Source organism: Tenebrio molitor, chromosome 1 (genome assembly GCF_963966145.1).
Source record: "Tenebrio molitor chromosome 1, icTenMoli1.1, whole genome shotgun sequence".
Taxonomy (NCBI): domain Eukaryota; kingdom Metazoa; phylum Arthropoda; class Insecta; order Coleoptera; family Tenebrionidae; genus Tenebrio; species Tenebrio molitor.
The window spans coordinates 17,946,465-17,968,121 of NC_091046.1; the positions used below are offsets into that span (position 1 = coordinate 17,946,465).

General features: G+C 31.2%; 2 protein-coding genes and 1 long non-coding RNA gene across 3 annotated transcripts in view; 1 reads left to right on the plus strand and 2 right to left on the minus strand.

Moving 5' to 3' along the window:
- The window catches only part of LOC138130693 (uncharacterized), a 67,248-nt gene that overhangs the window by 10,370 nt on the left and 35,221 nt on the right, over positions 1-21,657 (minus strand). The window lies entirely within an intron of this gene.
- LOC138137431 (odorant receptor Or1-like) lies at positions 8,402-11,260 on the plus strand. Its single transcript, XM_069056813.1, has 5 exons — positions 8,402-9,265; positions 9,317-9,416; positions 9,482-9,586; positions 9,692-9,847; positions 11,192-11,260. Exons 1-5 carry the CDS (start codon positions 8,523-8,525, stop codon positions 11,258-11,260), a joined length of 1,173 nt encoding a protein of 390 aa, XP_068912914.1. The 5' UTR covers positions 8,402-8,522.
- On the minus strand, positions 17,018-17,512 carry LOC138134358 (uncharacterized). The gene is made up of 2 exons (XM_069052563.1): positions 17,370-17,512; positions 17,018-17,313 (listed from the first exon to the last, which is right to left on the minus strand). Exons 1-2 carry the CDS (start codon positions 17,379-17,381, stop codon positions 17,062-17,064), a joined length of 264 nt encoding a protein of 87 aa, XP_068908664.1. The 5' UTR covers positions 17,382-17,512; the 3' UTR covers positions 17,018-17,061.

Sequence of the window (21,657 nt, forward strand, 5' to 3'; positions counted from 1 at the left end):
TAATGTCATGTCAAGTTAAAACACTCGGTCAGCGTCAATTACGAGACAAAAAACACCAATACTTTTCAATTGTTTCATTACCAACATACCCAGTCCTTGTTGATCACGCTGTAGAAAATTAATAATGTAATCACAGCTAGGTTTATGTATAACATTGTAAATTAATATCTATTATGTACCTATATTAAATCAAATATATTCAACCAAAAAGGAAATGAAGGATGGCTATAGAAAAAAAAGTGATTTTTTTTATTCTTCCCACAAGAACACAAAATTAGTTTTACAATGCACGACCTGAAAGTTTATTGGGTAAACCTTTCTTCAGTACAGCTGTTGAATGATTGATGATTGATGCGTTTCGGAGCTTCTGTTTTGCAGCCCTTTATATGTTTTTTTTTTGTTGATCATATTGTATAAAATGAAAACTAAATTTATTTTCGTAATTTTTATGACATAATTTTTCACACTTCATTTGCTTTCTTGGGCGTAAACTTCTTACGTTTTGTTCAAAAACAAGAGAAACTGATGATATGTTACATGAATTTGACATGTTTTTATTGTTTATGTTTTAAGTACAAGTATTTAAGTTATGTAGAATATCTTGGAGACTTCAAGTTTAAATAATAGTAGGTTATATCATTAAGAGTATAAGTGAGTTTTTTTGTACTAAGGCCAGGGATTGAATATCGAGACGAAGTTGAGGTTGCAATTGGGCGAAGCACTAAAATATATACTATTTTATCTTTAAGCGGAACACACACAAAAAATTGGACATGAACTCACTTATTTATTTTTCTTTTCCTGCAGTTACAATCTTAAAATTTTAAGGCACTAATAATTTCTACTTCCTTTGTTACTGGTACTTGAAGTTTCGATAATACGAGAATTAATAAAGTCGACAATGCTATTTAAATTATCCGATGTACAGTGGCGAGCACGGAATTTCGCACACATTGGACATTTCACTGGCATAATTTTATTAAAATGAGATACTGGCGGCAGTTTCGTCACAGTTTAGGTGAAACATCAGTCATGATCACATATATCATGATTGATTATAATGACAATAAAGCTTAGACTAGATAGTTTTTTTTTAATGACATACAAATTGGTGTGCGAAATTCCGTGCTCCCCACTGTACTTTCTGCACATTTCCAGGTAAAACTTTCCTAAAATGGTGAATGATCGCGATTTGTAATTTTTAGTATCCTGAACTTTAACTAAGATAGCAGAGCCCAAATCTTCTATCTCTCATTGTCAAATTGGTGAATTCATCGCATCACAAGCGCCGGTCAGACATAACCTATAATAATATTCGTCTAGGGAACTCAGAAATTTTACCTTTGTAGCCAGATACTTTTCATCAGAAATGTAGAGAAACGAACTTTATAGAAGAATTGGCTTTATTTCTGACAAGTCTCAAAACTATAATATAACAATAACAATTGAATTCCCTACCAACTTCCTAACTCTAGCCTACTTGCTTTGAGGGTCACTGCACAGCTCCCCCCTGAGTGATAACGTAATTTTTAACAAAAAAGCTGGTTTAACTCGATCAATGGAAACAACTTTTGCACTATTTTTGATTTGGATGGTGAACGTTTTTTCATTCCTGGAGATTACTCGATAAGGTCCATCATAAGGGTGTTGTAAAGAACGCCTCACAGCATCATGACGGAGAAATACGTGGGAACAGGTTGCAAGAGCTTTGTGAATAAAAACATTCGATCTGCCGTGATGAGCAGCGGCTACAGGACGGAGAAGTTGCATTTTGCTCTTCAAATTTTCTGCGAACACTGACTGACTGACCTCTGATTTCAAATCGGCCAAAAATTCTCCTGCTAACCTGAGAGTATCTCCATACACTAGTTCGCTTGTTGAAGTACCCAAATCTTCATGTAAAACTGAACGAAATCCCAATAAGATAAGTGGCAATGTTTCTATCCACTGAGGGGTAGCATGACACATTATAGCAGCTTTCAAAGGTCTGTGCCAATATTCAATTGCTCCGTTTGATTGCGGGTGATAAGCTGTGGTGTGGCTTGTTTTAGTTCCAAATATTTTGGCTACCTCTTTAAAAAGTGAAGATTCGAACTGGGTTCCTTGGTCGTGTTTTATTTCAGCAGGTACTCCGAAACGCGCGATCCAGCCCGACAAAAACGCTTGCACTACTGTTTCGGCTTTGATGTCTTCCAATGGTATGGCTTCTGTCCAACGAGTAAAACGATCAATACACGTTAGAAGGTATTTGTATCCTTTTGAACAGGGAAGGGGACCTACGATGTCTATGTGCACCGTCTTGAAACGTTCGTTTGGCGTTGGAAGTGTACTCACTAGACTTCTTGTGTGTTTTTTCAATTTTACTTTTCTGACATTGAATACAAGTACGAGTCCACAAAACGCTATCTTTGTTAATTGAAGGCCAAATAAATTTTGTACGAAGAAGTTTCGTTGTCGCTCTGATACCGGAATGGGATAAATTATGTATACTTTCGAACACTTGGCGTCGAAATTGTGGAGGAATGTAAGGTCTGATGACACCTGTAGAAACGTCACAATACATTTGTTTGTTCGAGTCAGGTATCGCGATTTTCTTGAAATGTAAATTTGAATCGGTCGATGTCATCAACAATGATTTTAATTCCTCGTCGTTTTCCTGAGCTTCCGCCACTGCTTCGTAATTCACAAGTTTAGGGATAAGAACCTCTTGAATTCTGGAGAGCGTGTCTGCAACAATATTGGCCTTTCCTGAAATATGTTGAACATAGGTAGTAAATTGACCAATGTAATCGAGGTGTCGTAACTGACGAGGACTTGCTTTTTCTGATTTTTGCTTAAAAGCGAAAGTAAGTGGCTTGTGATCCGTGAAAAGAACAAATTCACGTCCTTCTAGCATGTGACGAAAGTACCTGATGCTCAGATATGCTGCCAGCAGTTCACGATCATAAATGCTGTAACGCTGTTGAGTAGCATCCAATTTAGTGAAAAAAATGCGAGCGGTTGCCATTTTCCTTTAACTAGCTGTTCTAGAACTCCGCCAACTGAAAAGTCTGATGAATCTACATAAAGTGCCAACGGTGCTCCTGATGTTGGATGAACTAAAAGGGTTGCATCTGCTAGAGTTTGTTTACAGGTGTCGAATGCTCGTTTTAACTCTTCTGTCCATAATATTATGTAGAAATATTACACTTTTTGGGACTTCGGTGGGATTAGATCCTTCATAGTTTGCCGCGATCTGCAAAATGCATTTCGTTTTCAATGGCATTGGACATACTTCAGTTATTCGATAATAGTATATTATACAATGAGCGTATAATAACCATTATACGCGAGTAGTATACTATACTTTATCCACGACTACTGTCATTTTCATTTTCTATATCCATTTTTAGTTCGTTTTTTTAACACAAAATATCAAAACATTGAGAAATCTACGCCCACAAACAATAATGTTGACAGGTTTGAGTCAAATTTGTTTTGTTTCAAAAGCTACTTCGATTTATAAAATGTTTCGAAAAACATGGTATGTTAAGAAACAGATATACGACACACACATTCGAAGTTGGTGATGGCTCTGTGTAGATGCTGGTTGCCTTCCAACCGCGAGTCCCGGGTTCGAATTGTCAAGGAAAATTATTTTTTTTAATTTTTTTTATATGTACAGAACTGAATTGAAAATATTTAGTGGTTTAGACGATAAAATTTTAAAAACCAATAATTGTTTGTAGCAAAACAATATAATATTATAGCTAAATCAAGGAAGCTTCTGACAGCAGTGATTAATGAAATGACTCATTAATCACTGCCGTGATTAATGACTCATTAATCACTGCCGTGATTAATGGGTATTATTAAGGTCGAGCAAACAGACGTATAAGGGGTACATTATATAGTCGTGGATAAATATACTTAAAAAACTATCAAAATGTGAATAACAAACGATTACAACTTACAACTGTTTACTTTTTAACACTGAACGGTCATCTTGCGCTATGTTTGATTTCACATCTGACAACGATATTCATGCCATGGACACGCCCACAACGGGCGGCTCGTGATACACCATCGTGGAACCGGTTGAATATTAGGTAATAATTTCGTTATTTCGCTTTTCTTTAACAGGAATAATTTAATTATTAAATATTTCGTGTAATTGATAAATAAATAATGACAAATACTACAAAAAATGATCTTACATTTGATTCAGTCGAGCCGTCTGTGAATTCTTCTACTCCTAGGATTTGAAGTACTTCTACTCCGCTCAGAAAAAAATCCAACTTTAACCGTTTCTATGAAGAGACACTAAGGCGAGATTTTCGACCGCTTGAAGATAAAAACTATAATTCACATTTATCGTTTTCATTATAATAGATAATAGGACAAATTAATAGAACGAATAATAAATTCAACAATGAATTATAAGTAATAAGTAATAACTAAGTAATAATACACCTAGGGTTATTTTGTTTAGACGTTAGTCTGTAATTTTACCTTGTTTAAAGTTTATGTTTCATTGTTGTTGGACGTTTGATTGTTACAAACTTCTACGCTTGGACATAAAACTGTATAATATTACTACCATAAGAGCAAAAAAAAATGCCAGCAAAGATAACTATGACATAGTCCATAATGCGCTTGTGCACTGTAAGTTGCAGAAAAAAAATGCAATAATACCTATAATTGTTTATTTAAATAACCCATTTCAGGATTCCACAAATACCGTGCGATCCAAAAGTCTTTCTATATCAAGTGGGTCATGGCAGTGGAAAGGAATGCCGTTGGGCTGCAGCATATTTGGCGCGTATTTAAATAAAAATTAAATAGTATATTATGTTATGAGGAGCAAAAATGAAACCATTTTTGCTCCGAATAACATTATACTATTTTTTCTTCAAACCTTCATAACAAATTATTTAAGACATGTTAAGAAAAAAGGAAGGAATTTCAAATGATTTAGCTAGTTTACTTCGCAGCCGCTCAACAGCGGAGATAATAACTTCACGGACGCCCTCACCGGAGATAATAACTTCACGGACGCCCTCACCGGAGATAATAACTTCACGGACGCTCCTCAGCGGAGATAATAACTTCACGGACGTTGGTCATCTCGTTAGATGTCATGACAATGAAGTGACACTTTAGCATTATCAATGCAGCAGTGTAATGTCATATTTTACAGACGTTTGAAAAAAAAATGTTTTATTAGTCTGTCCGTATCCTTTGATATTTTTAATTTCACATTTTTTTATTTTATGGTGTAATTATAATAATGTCATGGCTCACTTGATAGAAAGACTTTTGGATTGCTCGGTACATAACGAATTTCTTAATCAAAGACATGGCACTTTTTTTTTCATAGCTATCATTAATGGTATTTTTTTTTGCTCTTACGGTACTTATTCAATTTAATCCGTTGTCTACACGAAAAATACGATTTGGCATGTTCTGTTCTTCTGTCACTAATATAACTCAATTAATGATGATTATTAATAAATATTAATGGAACAACCCCATGTGATCTTTTACTTAATAGTAGGTTTATATATGTTGTCCAGCGAAAGATTGGTTGACATAAAAATCTCTAACTTCTACGTAGAGAAAGTAGTGCCTAGAGCACGTAGGTATAATTTGAAATATATCCTTCAAGCAGTAACATTTTTTCCCTGAAATAATGCTCTAATTAATGTATTCTAGTGCATTTTGTAGTGTTTGGTTACAAGCCTACAATTTAAAATCTCCCAATCTCTCGTTGGACGAAGTATACCTACTATTATACGAGTATATCTAGTATTTTGGAAATTAATTTAGCACAATACTTCTTTTATTTTTTAGTAACACGATATTGTTTCTTTTCGTCATATATACACATTATGAAAAATAACTCATAACTCCCTTGGGATGTTTCAAATTTTTTCGCTCTCCACATTGTTTGCTTATAACTCATGAGAAACAAACTATAGCAACCATATATTCACGCAATCTTCCCTGCAAAATATTTTAAAGAAAGTTTTAACTTTTAAGTACAGACACTAAAAAATAAAATATTGTATGCACCACGGGAGATATTCATGATTTTATGTTCATATCTCCCTTAATGCATAAATACCTATTACTTTTAAATGCGGCAAATAGTAAATCAAAAACACTCCACCAAAATCTCAAAAACGTATTGTTATAATTCTTCCTATTGAAGTGGTTGCATGAAATGTTCGAGGCGATGGTAAATCCACATTCTCAAGAAATCCATTCACATCCATTGACTTATGTTTACATTCACAGCAGAGGTCACTTCTTATTTGATGTTAACATTTTCGGGGCTTATTGGACTTTTGGATTTCTTGAACTCTTCTAAATTTAATGCATTAGACAAAGTTTTCTAAAAGCTACCGACAAAAAAACTTCATCTTTGCTATACATTTTAGTAACTTGTTTAACATGGAGAACGAGAATGTGGACAAAATATTTTCTTCGTCCCAGCAATTTTGGAATGTTCGATGCTACATGTTCACGGTATTCTGTATTCCTTCACTAATCTAACAAAAAATAATTCTTACTTTAATATAAACACATATGTACTCGTATATGATTTAAGCGAAATTACAATGGTTACACTTACCGCTGTGTTGAAAAAATGGTTTCATATCACGTCACACACTAACTGTAACTATAGCGCCCTAGTAAAACCAACTCTATCACTTTTAAAATATTCAAAAGAAACACATTCCTAAGAATTGAACAAATAACGAAAAGCATATAATTAGTACTTATAAATGTTTATTTCCCTTAATTTCGCTCGATAAATTAGTTTACCATCTAATTATTTTCTCACGATATAGTCACAGGTTATTAAGTATCAAAATAAAAATATAATAACTGTGCGTCCTGTAATTAATAATCCTTCTAATTGTAGGGTTTAGGATAAAATTCATGAAGTGCTTGTTTTTCAATTTTTGAAGTAAATTAATTTTTCATTTTTCTTTAAGTCCCTTCCCGCACGCTATCATTTTAATTCGATATTTTTAGTCAACGGATTCCTTTGGATGCTTCATATTTGTTTCTTGTTTTAATATGACTGGATTTAATATCCTAATAAATCTGTAAATATGTATCAATATTTCTCTTAATAATTTTTTCTCTGCGTAGGTACATACTTACATGTTTTTATTTTACTAAAATGACTGAAATAATTACTGAAATTTTAGTTTCTCGATTTCGTAAACAACTGATCACAAATAATACGTTGGTATTACTCTTATTTGTCACAATTCATTACAATAACTACTTATAATAATTATATTTTTGTAAATAAATAAATCAGACCGCACTATTCGTGAAACACCCTGTATAGAAAGAAAATCAAATATTTTCAAATAATAATTTTCCATTAAATGGCATACTGATATTTTGCTCTGAAACAAAATTTTCTACTTCTAAGATAAGATATTATGGAATATTTGTATGCCTACATAAGAATTTAATTCTTTATGTGATATAGATTTCAGATTTCTTCTTTCTAGCTGCTACGTTCTTTTCTATTTTTTCAAAATGTGAATAATTAGAATAAACATAGAATACAAAAACATATAGAAGTACTCAAATACATAAAATTTAATTTCAAGTTTAATTTAAGAACATATAGTCTTTGCCACCAACACTGCATTCTACCCAGAAAATCAACCGGCTACGTTGTGTACTTAGATTTGATTGGTCTAGCATCCTAGTAATATCAAAATTGCCATTATACACTTAGTGTAATTTTGTTTTCACCAACTTAATTCAACAGGTGGTGCTTATTTGGGTTTGGCACGGCCTATATGTATTTACAATTACTTATGGTTTTTTTTTACTAAATATGTCTGTAAGGCGTATTAACTTTAATAATTTAGTTGGTATGCAGATAAACGAAATCATTTTATATTTTGCACAATTTTTTAACCTGTTAGTAGTTTTGGCATAACACTTGAATTCTAAGTTATTATGCATAACAACTGACCATTTCTTTTTTTTTTTTCAAAATTCCTGAATGTGTTAGTTATTGTGTGTTAATAACGGATTTTGCACATTAGCGATAAAATATATATTTATACATGAATGAAATAAAATCTTTTGATATAAAATTACTCTACTATCCAATTGTTAACAGCGCAGGATCAGCAATTTCAACAGAGAAAATAAATAGCTTCGATTGGTTGACAGCAACGCTTATAAATACAAGGATTCAGATCTTTAAGAACACAGTTTATTTCTTAATTTAATCACAGTCCATTTGCCATATTCTTCAAGGTATTTCATGAAATTTAACTTTTATCGGTCACACGTACATATTTATAATAATCTATCACGAGCACGGGTAAGCATTATTTTATTATTATTTTACAAAAATATTACTCAATGTAAAAAAAAATTATTATGTAACATTATAATATTATCATTATCAAGTCCGTTCATTAACTTCAATATGAAAATAGGTATTTATATAAAGTTTATTTAATATTTATGGACAATTATATTTCAGCAATAACATGAAGAAGTTTGACTGGAAACTGACGATAAGATTGAACATAATACTTCTAAAAGTAGTTGGATTATGGCCTAAAGGTGACGAGACGTACAAGTGTAATCTCTACACTGCCTATGCAATAATTTCTGGGACGTTATTTACAATTGGACATAATTTACTTCAAACGATCAACTTATTTTTTATTTACAACAATTTGGAAGCTGTTACAGCTACAATATTTGTATCATTAACACAGTTACTGGCAATATTAAAATCATATTATTTGGTACAGAACATGGGAATACTCAAACAGCTCATGGTAACTTTAAACAGTGAAATGTTTCAACCCAAAAACGCGAAGCAAAAGATATTAATTGAACCCAATTTAAGCTTCTGGAAGACTATATTTAGAGCTTATTGGGGTAATGCATGCTGTACATTGTTTCTGTGGGCAGTATTTCCTATTATTGACAATACAGTGAAAGAGTTTCGATTACCTTTGTTAGTTTGGTACCCTTACAACACAAAGATTTCGCCACTTTATGAAATTACTTACATTTACCAAATTATTTGTTGCTATTTTATTTGTATTATTAATATTAGCGTAGATACACTTATAGCTGCTTTAAACATGTATATTGGAGCACAGTGTGACATTTTGTGTGATGATTTAAGAAATATAGATGACTACTCCAAGAACTCCTCCGTGGATATTGTAAATGAAAGATGGATAAATTGCATCATGCATCATAAAGAAATTCTTAGGTATGTCACATTAAAATAATAATGTTTAATTCTATTTGTAAGTATTTTCAGGTTTTCTGAAAATTCTCACAGATTTTTCAACTGGATTGTTTTGATACAATTTTTTACAAGCGCCGTTTCAATTGGCCTAACTATGTTTCAATTAACAGTGGTTGGTTGGCAGTTGACACAATCTTTATTTCAGTTTATATTTTCTAACATGCTTAATTTGTTCAGGTTATTCCTTTCACCAGTGAGTTTTATTCATTCTTTTTCTACTTAATGTCAGTCACAGTAGAAATTTTTATGTACTGTTGGTTTGGAAACGAAGTAGAAATTAAGGTAATTTAATAAAAGATAATTTATTATTATTATCGTAACGTAATATTTCTGTTCACACTGAAAATGTTGTGGTTTTATTTTTAAATAGACTATTTGTTTTTTTAGAGCAGTAACATTCCATATGCAACATTTGAATCTAACTGGATTGATGCTACGGAAGAAACAAAAAAGAATATATTATTTTTTGTCTTGAGATGTAAAAAACCAATTAAAATGTCAGCTCTCAATTTATTTTATTTGTCATTGGACACTTTTATGAAGGTAAGCCTAAACGTACTATTGTAAATAGTTATTTTTATATTAAGTGCGTGAAGTGAATCTTTTTTGTGCCTGAAAAGGTCTTATACGCCAAGAAGCAGGTCGAGGCAGTAAAGTTTTTGAATGCACGAAAAACATCTTCACGCACGAAATATAAACAATATTTTTTCTATAATTGCTTTCAAAATTAAATTTTAGAATTCAAATTTTTGAAAGAAATCTGACGTATCAACGCCGTGATCATGTTGCTAGGTAACTAATAGAAATCAGTGTGTGAAGTGAAAAACAGAAAAGCTTATTATCCGTTCACGATTGTTTCAAATTCGGACTGCCTATGAAAATCTAACATTTTAGTTGGCAATATTGTGATTTGGCATAATGAATCTATTTTAGGTTATAATAGAATTACACTGAATCAATTAGGGAATTGACAACAAGACGAATATTTAATAACGAAACGTCATATGACAGGACCTGACGCCAATCTAACAAGAAAATATCGTGGCCTCCTGCGTGTTTAAAACAATCGTGAATGGCGGTATGTTTGTGAAATCACATCTTACAAAAATGTAAAAAAATATATGTAAGAAAATTACCCACTTCACGCATTGATAACTGCGCGTGAATACCAATTTTTTTAATTAATTATAGAAAAAATATATTGATGTTTATTACGACTGCTTTCCATTAAGCAAATGAATATCTTTCGTTGTAACGACAGTAATTAAAAACCACTAAAATTTTACCAAAAATTTACAAGCATACAATTTTTTATGAGCGTTATGTCAAGTGTACACAAAAATATCAATCGCAACTTTTCGGATACTTCAGTTTCCTTAAAAAAGTCTAAAATTTTGTTTTTTTTTTTAATTTCTAATTCTGCTGTAGATGTAATTTAATAAATTTTCACTATGATGTTTTTTGTTATTTTTAGCACTGACACGTTTTTAAATTCTAGTTGCAAAACATACGTAACGCAGTGAAAAATATTAAACTCTCCACCTTAATTGTTTCACGTTATTTAGGAAACCGTTGTAACCTTGCCAGTAGTAATCCTACGCCTATGATATTGTTTACAGAATTACAGATTACAGTTGTCAATCTTGATGAAATTTCAGTTCAATTTTCAATTATATAAACTGTTGTTGAAATTATTGATTCATCGAATATAAGAGATATAACAAATGTTTTGGGCGCTATTCTACTTTTTACCGCGTAAACACTTGTCTCTGTGTCTGTCAAAAAACGTGCAATCTCTCAGTGTACGGAGTATACAACAGACATAATAAATTTTCAATTTTTTAAAACTAGGCAATTGTTTAAGATAATTATACTTTCATTTTACAGATTCTTCGAACTTCTTGGTCATATTTCGCTGTATTACATCAAGTGAATGTTAAAGATTTATCAAAATAACCACTAAGAATATAAAACTAAATGTTTAAATTTTAATTTTAGTTTCAGTGTTAAATAAAAAGATTTTATAAATAGCCTGACTTACATTTCTGTATAACACAATTAATAATGTTACAATTACTCCTATTTTTTAAATATGACGCGAAGAATATTAATTTATAATTTGAAAATATTTGTATACTTACATTGTGTTTTAGGTGTGTTGTATTATTTCCACTGTAGTTAAGTGTAGGTGCGCTAAGGTATGTACAAGGTTTTTCTATCATTTCTAATGTAATGTGATAATGTATCCGCTGTCCGATGCAGTTAAATTACCCTAAACAAGTGGTATACATAATTTGTAACAGAAAAAAATTAAATTGAGTAAACATGATATAGTTGGCAATGTCGAGTAAACTTAGTAACGTCTGATGTGAGGACACTAGGGCAAGTTGTAGGAAGATTTACGCTGTTTTATTTAATTTCAATAAAATCAATCAGAATTTGATAAAAAGTGCATGATGAAAATGTAAGTAAAACATGCCTGTTTGTAAATACAGGTACTAAAATCGTTAAAAAAATATAGGTACCTGTTTACAACCAGATATAAGAAAAACTCATAAAAAATGGACAATCACTTAAAGGCCTAAAAACAATTTTTGAATTCACTACCTACCTTCAAAATGACATGTCGCGACCGCGAACGTAGATTTCCCGCTTCAAAATCATCGAAAAAAACATTCGCCTTTTTGGGCATTCTGAAAATAAACGCCATTTCTCCAATTTGGATGTTGAAAATTTCGAAACATGAAAATAAATCGCGATTAATTCGATTGACACTTTGGCAAGCGCATGGATAAGCGTCAAATATTTACAAAGGGTACATGACAAATCAGACATAACGTTTGTTTCAAAAAAATATTCTAGGTACAAACTTCGATGTGAGAAGACGTATTCGGCAAAAGGAAGCACTCGCTCCTTCGTCGCGCGTGCCTCATATACCGGGTGGGGCATCGTATACGCGCACGCCAGAAATCGCGACTTCTAATTAAATAAAATTGGCGAAATTTTATATACCTGACTAATTATTGATAAGGTATATTTGAGAATTTTTAAAAAAATTTTTGTTAATAAATAAGGCCGAAACAGTTTTATTAGTTTTATGAAATTAACTGTTAATTTACCTATAAAGTTTTTACACTAAATGAATCTGTATCTGCTAGCCCATCAAACCCTGGTGGCACAATTACAAATTTTGACTTGGTTAGCTAAATAATTCGCTTTTTTATTTAAACGTAAACCAGACGAGTGATTTAGGGCACAATGGTGTAATTTCCCAACAAAGGTATAGCCGACCGTTTTAAACCTTTTTGCCATAAAATTGACAGTTTCCATTGTCACCTAAATTTACGACAGCACAAGTAGCAGGTCATAAATAAAAATGATTTTGAAAGTTGAAATGTAAAACTGCGTTTAATTCAAAATCTAATTGGTATTTTTTTCCGTAGATTTCGTAAATCATTATAGGAAGTGAATCTGGGTAGGTTAGTATAAAAATCAGAATTTGACTTTTTGGTTGAAATTTACATTTTAATTTTTTTTGGCTTTGTTTGTAAGTGAAAAATTATAAAAAAATTATGAAATGTACCTTACCAATAGCCAGATAAGTCTGAAAAATTTCGACAATTTTATTTAATTAGAAGTCGCGATTTCTCGCGTGCGCGTATACGATGCCCCACCCGGTATATACCGGGTGGGGCATCGTATACGCGCACGCCAGAAATCGCGACTTCTAATTAAATAAAATTGGCGAAATTTTATATACCTGACTAATTATTGATAAGGTAGATTTGAGAATTTTTTAATTTTTTTTTTGTTAATAAATAAGGCCGTAACAGTTTTATTAGTTTTCTGAAATTAACTGTTAATTTACCTATAAAGTTTTTATACTAAATGAATCTGTATCTGCTAGCCCATCAAACCCTGGTGGCACAATTACAAATTTTGACTTGGTTAGCTAAATAATTCGCTTTTTTATTTAAACGTAAACCAGACGAGTGATTTAGGGCACAATGGTGTAATTTCCCAACAAAGGTATAGCCGACCGTTTTAAACCTTTTTGCCATAAAATTGACAGTTTCCATTGTCACCTAAATTTACGACAGCACAAGTAGCAGGTCATAAATAAAAATGATTTTGAAAGTTGAAATGTAAAACTGCCTTTAATTCAAAATCTAATTGGTATTTTTTTCCGTAGATTTCGTAAATAATTATAGGAAGTGAATCTGGGTAGGTTAGTATAAAAATCAGAATTTGACTTTTTGGTTGAAATTTACATTTTAATTTTTTTTGGCTTTGTTTGTAAGTGAAAAATTATCAAAAAATTATGAAATGTACCTTACCAATAGCCAGGTAAGTCTGAAAAATTTAGACAATTTTATGTAATTAGAAGTCGCGATTTCTCGCGTGCGCGTATACGATGCCCCACCCGGTTCACCAAAATTTTTTTTTCTCGCACTCAGTTCGTAAATAACTATTCTATCACTAATTTGGTTTTTATATGTATTTGCTCATAGCTTTATATATCATGAGCAGATGTCGAGGATAGCATGTTTTATCAATTTTGGGATTTTTTCAAAAAATAACGATGAAACTTCTCATTTTTAGTTTTATGTATGGATAAAACTTCATAATGTTTTGCCAAAATATTCAATTATTTTGAAACAAACAAAATTACAATAAAACAGAGCTTATTATAAGCATCTGCTGCATCTGCGGAAAACATTTTGAATTGCTGCAATCCTTTCAGCAGTTCTGTTCGTCTCAGAAACCTCGTCAGAAACAGAAACGAATAGGTAAGTCTGTTAATTAGTATTAAGTAGTACGGATGCACACGATATCAAAAAGAAAAAACTAAACTGAGTATTTACCTTATAAAAATTTGGATATGCTGTACTTTTTAAAATTGAACCAACAAATTGGAATTATACGAAAATTTTTCACTGAAAAGGATTATTGCTAATTTTTTGATAATTTTTTAAACGTCAGTTAAATCAGAGATTTTATAACATTTATTATTATATTATATCATTCGATAAATACTCGAATTGCCCTCCTGATCCTAGTGATTGAGAAATTCCAAATCATTTTGTTAGTGACCAACTTGTGTCTGCTGTTAAATTTGCAATCGAGAATTTTTACAGCAGACACTCGTGCTCACCAACACAAAATTATCACGAATTTCTCAATCACTGGGGCAATTATATCTGAAAATTAGGAGAACGTCACGTATATTGGGTGATTTAAAATCATTGTGGCTAAATATGGCAATTATGTACGAAAATTTATGTAGCAAATCTGTAGGTAGGGTAGAGCCATTGCCATCTAGAGCACAAAGCCAGACAGCGTGTGACGTCACGAGGAAGGGCAAACGCCAAAATTTGTTTACATTTTTAGAAAGTATCAAATACGGTGTTTTAATCATTCTTATCGAAAATTAAAAATTCTGAGATAAACAAACGCTTGGTGGCAAGTGTATACAAGGTGATTAATCTTTTACCGCCGGTGGCAAAATGACCCTTAAGAATTGAGAAAAATTTATAAAATTTGATTTGTCGAAAAATTTACTTTCGACCGGTATAATTTATTTCAAAAAAAAATTTTTGATTGAGCAGATATTTATAAAAAACTGTTTTTCAAAAAAAAAATATGTTCAAATTTTTGCATCAGAATGTGGCTAATGGCGTATAAAATCAATATCTGCAATCCGTTTCGAAAAATGTTTGATAGTTTTTGAATTAAATTGATTTTAATGGAAAAGTTGCTTTTATTGATGGTTGTTGGCTTTTAGTGTTGTAAATTTTCTCCAACAATGACTACCTTGTAAAACTGACCTGCTTAGACGAATTTCTTCGATTTTACAAAGGACCCCCTGCTGTGGCAGTAAAAATCCTCTAATAAATCTTATTGTTAAGATATTTGAACATTATGTCGTAAATCATGAAGCAAATACAAATTTGAATATCAAAATGCGTTTATTTCAATAATACCATACGCTAAAATTAATTTAACATGGTAAAATTGTGTGAAAATACCTGAGTGTGCATATACTACAAAGTTGAATAAATTAAACAATTAATAATTGAGAAAATGGCAAAATTTGACCTAATTAATTTATAAATTTCATTTTTTGATATTATGTGCCTTATGGATAGTAAATTAGGTCTGCAAAATATGAAAGGGAAATCATAATTTTTAAGGTCAATTTTGCCACCGGCGGTAAAAGATGAATCACCCTGTATAATAATTTCAGTTGCTACCAGCGTATTTACTGTTCTACTGTTCATCGAACGTCGCAGAAGACGTTGAAACCTGGTAACTATTTTTATATCTTATCAACATTTTCGTGATTGTAAGTCGTTGTAAGTATAATTTAGTTGAAAAAATATTTGCTACACATATAATTAAGATGTAAGAAGCATTTGTTATGATTTGGTGTTATTTAAATGATTCACAAAGTGAAAATTACGGAAAAACAATAAATACACACACTTAACCTCACTTGTAAATGACAGTTTTCACGTCATTAATGGCATTTTACTCCACGAGGCAGTATTTGTAAAACCTAAACACATCGTTCTACTAAAGAAAAGAGTGCTAACCAAAATCTTACTATTTTTATTAAATTCTGGAGGTTTAATTCGTTTTTCGATTAAACCTTTACTGTGAGTCACGATCAAAAACAATTGCTTTGTGTTCTATCTAGAATTGCCATCTGGCAATGGTAAAGCTGACATTTCTTTGACAGTTCAGAGTCGTCCAATTTTGAAAATTGTCAAGTCAATGTGCAGTGGTATAAAAAAATTCAAATGCACGCTAATGAAATGTCATACAAATGTCAACTATACTCCACTCACACAGTTTGCCACATAAATGTTCGCATATACAGAGTGTTTTCGAAGTTGAGGCGTTCCTTGTAACACGATGTACTATACATTATTCTTAAAAATTTTAGCCTAAATCTTCTTAGTAAGATGTTTGTATTAACGGAGATAAATGATATTTTTATTGTTTTCTAAAATTTTGAGTCCGGTCCGGTCCTGTCTATTTCTCCGTTGTAGTAGATTAATAACTGATGTATCCCAGGATGGTGTCTTTCTGGAAATCACTCTGCGTACTTTTGAATGCCGCAGCTGCACTCTGATAACGTGATAACATTAGCCATACATTAGCAACATATTTGTGAACTCATTATTTTCATAATGATAAAGCCATTCCGACTAATTAAATGACAACTCTGATTAGCATCCATGCTCATTTGATTTTTTTTTTGTCAATTCTAATTTCTAACAAATCAGCGCAAATTTGAGCAGCAGTTTCAAGAATTTCAAAAAAATTAACTTATTATATCTTCAATGCCGTACACATTTTACCAACGATATATCAACAGTCCTGTAGAATTCGAATATCTTTGATTTTTGACTTTCTGTAGCATATTATGATACAAAATAGAAAAACGGAGGTAATAGAAGTTAATTAATGACAGGCTGTTGAAACATAAAAAGTAATTATTGTATAAAAACTGAAGAAAAACACAAACAAAACAAGTAAGACCTGATTTAATAATAAAAATTTTATGTTCTCTTTGAACCTGCTAACTTGAAAGTTGTCAAGTAAATATCAAAAATAATTGAAATAAATAATTTGATAGATAGCAAACCTGATCCAAAGACTTTTTGATCATACGATATTTTCTGGAGACTAAATAAAAAATATCAATAGTTTGCACTATTCGTCTTTATTATTTCATTAATCGACTACATTTAAACAACAACAAAAGATGCAGAATAAGGGGAATAACCAGAGGCATAAACTGATGGCGATGCAACGTATCCTGCAGAGTACGTCAAAGGAGCGGCATAAGGTGAAGAATAAGCAATAGGAGCAGAGAGAGCAGCTGGTGCAGCAACGACTGGAGCAGTATAAGCTGCAGCTACGATGCCGGGGTTAGCTTTAGCTTTTGGGTTAGGCTCCGGAGCTCCAAATACGGTAGCGACCAAGGCGAAATAAACGATCTAATTGAAAAAGGAATGTTATATGAATAATTTTTTTAATATCATAATGTACCTACCAGTTTGAACATTTTGATTATTGTTTAACAAGATCACAGGACGTTACAAGAACTACTGTTTGTATACGCAGCTGGGGAAGTTCAATTTATACACAAGAATTTCGCCATTTTACGATGAGGTCAGCTGAGGCGTAAGTGGGCTGAATTCTGATTATCTCTACTTAAAAGTTATTTAAATTGGTGTAATACATATTGTAACAAAATTATAATAATATAATCGTTTTTTAATTATCTTAAACAATAACATGAAAATGCAGGAATCATTAACAGACAAATTGCTATAAACAATTATATTTTTTAGCATTGAGTTTAACAGAGTTCGTTGAAATTTGGCACACAGTTAAAAGTGTTTAAATTCTATCTGAGATTTTTTCCATTCTAACATAATTTATTTTGAAGATACAAGGCTAACTTGATTTTTTTTTTAATGGGACGGGGAGTCAAATTTAATATTTTTGAAATAGTTATTTTTATATAATTGATTCAAAAAATTGAAATTCACGCAGAGTTATCTGTGCATGAAGTGGGTCATTTTCTTACGTGTCTTTTTATTTACATTGTTAGTAAGATCGAAACCATAGAAACCATACAAAACAGTGTGTGAAATGCAATTTCACGCATACGACTATTTCTGTTTTTCATTTCACGCACTCTTTTTTTATTAGTTACCTAACAACATGGTCACTGCATTGAAACTTCAGAGTTCCTTCAAAAATTTGAATTTTTAATTTCAATTTTTTGAATCAATTATAGAAAAAATATTGTTTATATTTCGTGCGCGAAGATGTTTTTGTGCATTCAAAGGCTTATACTGCCTCGACCTTCGTCTCGGCGTAAAAGACCTTTTCATGCACAAAAAACACTCTCTTCGCGCACTTAATATAAAAATAACTATTTTATATTAAGTGCGTGAAGAGAGTGTTTTTTTACATGAAATAGTTATTTATTGTTTAAGTGTTTTAGATACCATTTTATTCACGCAAGAATGTTTAAACGCGAGAGCTTGTTCGAGCGTTTAATTTTCTTAAGTGAATAAAATGCATCTAAAACACGCATTTAGAATCAGAATCGCCGAAATTTTATACCGACTGTTTGATAAAAAACGCCTCAACCTATAACTTTTTTATTTATTATCCGATTTCAATGAACAAAAAAACCAAAGATATGGTTTTTCATGCGCTACGAAGCAGCCATAAAATATTTTTTTTTGGCGATATTTTCAGTAGCTTACGATAGTCAACTTTTTTTTTTTAATGGACACATGTAGTTTTTTAGGCTCAGTCTGATAAAGTTTTTTTTTTCTGAATCTAATGATGTATTAAAAATTATCGTTTGGTTCATGGCTGACTGAAAAAAAAATAAAACAATTTTTAATTGTGGTTCAGTTTATTATGAAATTTTCAAGTGTGCCGTGAAAAACAATTGGAATACAAATAGCAACAAATGTCAAGTGTGAGTCTGAAAATTTTCAGGTGCAATCTTGAAAAGTTTTATTATTATTTTCTTGGAAAACATAAATAATAATTAGAAAAAATTTTTTTTTTTAATTATTATTATTTTTTCAATTAACTTTTTGTTTTTGACTAATTACGATTTTTATTACACTCGAACATAAAATAATAGTCAAATGACTGCTATCCTGCATGACTAACAATGTTATTTTATACTTAAATAAAAAAAGGTTAAAAAAGCAAATGAAAACTTCTAACCTGACGTTTAGATGACATTTATCGTACTTTGTATTCCGATTGTTTTTCACGGCATTTTTTATAATAAGCTGAACCACAAAAAAATGTTTTTTTTTTTTCAGTTAGCTATGAACCAAATGATAACTTTCAATACATCATTAGATCCAGAAAAAAAAACCTTCCCAGACCAAGCCTAAAAAACTACATGTGTCCATTTAAAAAAAAAAGTTGACTATCGTTAGCTATTGAAGATAACGCCAAAAAAAAACATTTTATGGCTGTTTTGTAGCGCTTGAAAAACCATATCTTTGATTTTTTTGTTCATTGAAATCGGGTAATAAATAACAAAGTTATGGGTTGAGGCGTTTTTCATCAAACAGCCTGTATGATGTTATCCAAAATTAATTTGACGTTTCACTCCGACAGCGGCTGTCACCTCAAAAATCATTGAAATTTCGCATTAAATTCATTTTGAGTGTTTTATGGCGTGTTTTATGAGTTTATGACTTATAAAACCCTAAAGTTTTATAGACCACATTAAAGGTTGCCAAGCAATTGAATTGAATTGAATTATGACCTTATAATGTAGTGATTGTGGATAAAGGTCTTTTAAGCTGAGACGCAGGTCGAGGCAGTGAAAGCCTTTGAATGCACAAAAAACGTCTTCATGCACGAAATATAAACAATATTTTTTCTATAATTGCTTTCAACTTAATTTTAAAATTCAAATTTTTGAAGGAAATCTGACGTACCTATATCAACCAGTGACCATATTGCTAGGTAACTTATAAAAAACAGTGCGTAAAGTGAAAAACAGTACTAACAATGTAAAAGAAATACACTTAAGAAAATGACCCACTTCACACATCGATAACTATGCATGAATATCAATTTTTTGAATCAATTATAGAAAAAGAGTATTTTTTTGTGAATTTAGTGATGCCCACATCTCCGCCATTTTGAAAATCTTTTTAGCATAAAAATTATGTATTTCGCGTTTAAATTTTTTATTTATTTTTATTAAAATGTATTCTGATTCAGTTAAATGTCTTATTTTTACACTTATTATTATAGCCTTTTATTTATTTTTTGGTCAAAATACAGGTGGCAAAGAACTAACGAGAGCTAAAGACAACATTTCCAAGGCTAACTAAATTTTACATTTTTGCAAATTTTATTAATTTGATAATTTTTTATAAAGGTTCGATTAAAATAAAATATACTTGTGTTGCATCACTTGTATCTTCAAATTAAATAATGTTAGAAAATTGAAAAAATCTCACATGATAGTATTTAAACACTTCTAACTCTAGCTGTATCCATACTTTTTAGAGACCTGTATATATTTACATGCCACCAGTAAAGGGTGTTTTTTAAATCTGGCGTAGGAGAGTCGATTGAGAGCGCACCACCCATGTAAAAACAGCTGATCCGTGATCCGTAACCAGTGTCGTGCATTCACAATCGCTTTTTCAACGCCAACTTCGACGCCAAATTTAAAAAAACACCCGTTATGTGTTATAACTAAAATTAATACAAAATGTGTTTTTGGCATATGCAAAATTGAAAATATTTTCAATAACTTTTAATTTAATTTACTTAACAAAAATTAATTGCCTCTTTGGAATTCAATTACATTTTCTATTCTATAGAAATTATTATTATTATTTTCAACGTTATCATCAACTAGTACAGTTAAGGACACGGCTTTACATTATTAATCTCAATGATTTAAGGTTTGATTGACATGCGATTGACGTGAACAGAAAATAAATTTCAAAATTTGACTTTTGAATGTCACGTTGACAATAAAGAATAACTTACATCGGAATTTTTTGAAGTGACAGAAAAATGATGCCCGAAATTCCGTGTCCCTAACTGTACCGTATTATCAAGAGTGGCTATGAAAAACAAAAGATTTGAAACCGTATGGCTTAATTTGGATAATATAGTCGTAAATGTCATTATTACGATAGTGGATTACATACGAAGATCACAAACGGTTTTGATTTGAGAACGGTAGGTACCGTCCAGTAGGAGTAGTTTGGTTATGTAAATCTTATTGCACCACACATTTTCGATGCTTTTGTTTTCTACAGACGCTTTTAATTATAAATATCTTGATACGTAAAGTTGACTCAAGTTGCAAAAAACCAATTTGGATTTGCAACAGCAATTTTATGGCATTAGTCGTTTGAAATTACTTTAAAACTGTACTTATATGGAAAATATTCAACTCAAACTATGATTTTCTGGTCCTTTTCTGCCCTTATCTGGTTCAAAAATATGAAAAAAATGCTGTTGCAAATGACAAGTGGTTTTTTGCAACTTGAGTCAACATTATATGTAGTATATTTAATAAATAATTACCTACTATACAAAGTATTTCACGAGTGATAATAAGCCCAACGGAATTGAAAACGCAACCCACAATACATTTGCAAAATTAACGTGGATATTTTAATTTTTAAAACATAAAATAAAGTTTAGTGCAGTTTCGTAAACTTTGATATAAACGTCATTCTCTTGGTTAAATGAAATTGTGAAAAAACGAAGAGTTTTTGGGAAAATGTTTATTGTCTGCATAAATTTGCAACGGC

What these genes read in the sequence shown, in the direction of transcription:
- LOC138137431 (XM_069056813.1), top strand. Translation starts at nt 8,523, where the DNA reads ATGAAGAAGTTTGACTGGAAACTGACGATAAGATTGAACATAATACTT. An exon ending in GAAACGAAGTAGAAATTAAG is followed by an intron (nt 9,587 to 9,691) that starts GTAATTTAATAA and finishes TTGTTTTTTTAG; the next exon opens with AGCAGTAACATTCCATATGC. An exon ending in CATTGGACACTTTTATGAAG is followed by an intron (nt 9,848 to 11,191) that starts GTAAGCCTAAAC and finishes TTCATTTTACAG; the next exon opens with ATTCTTCGAACTTCTTGGTC.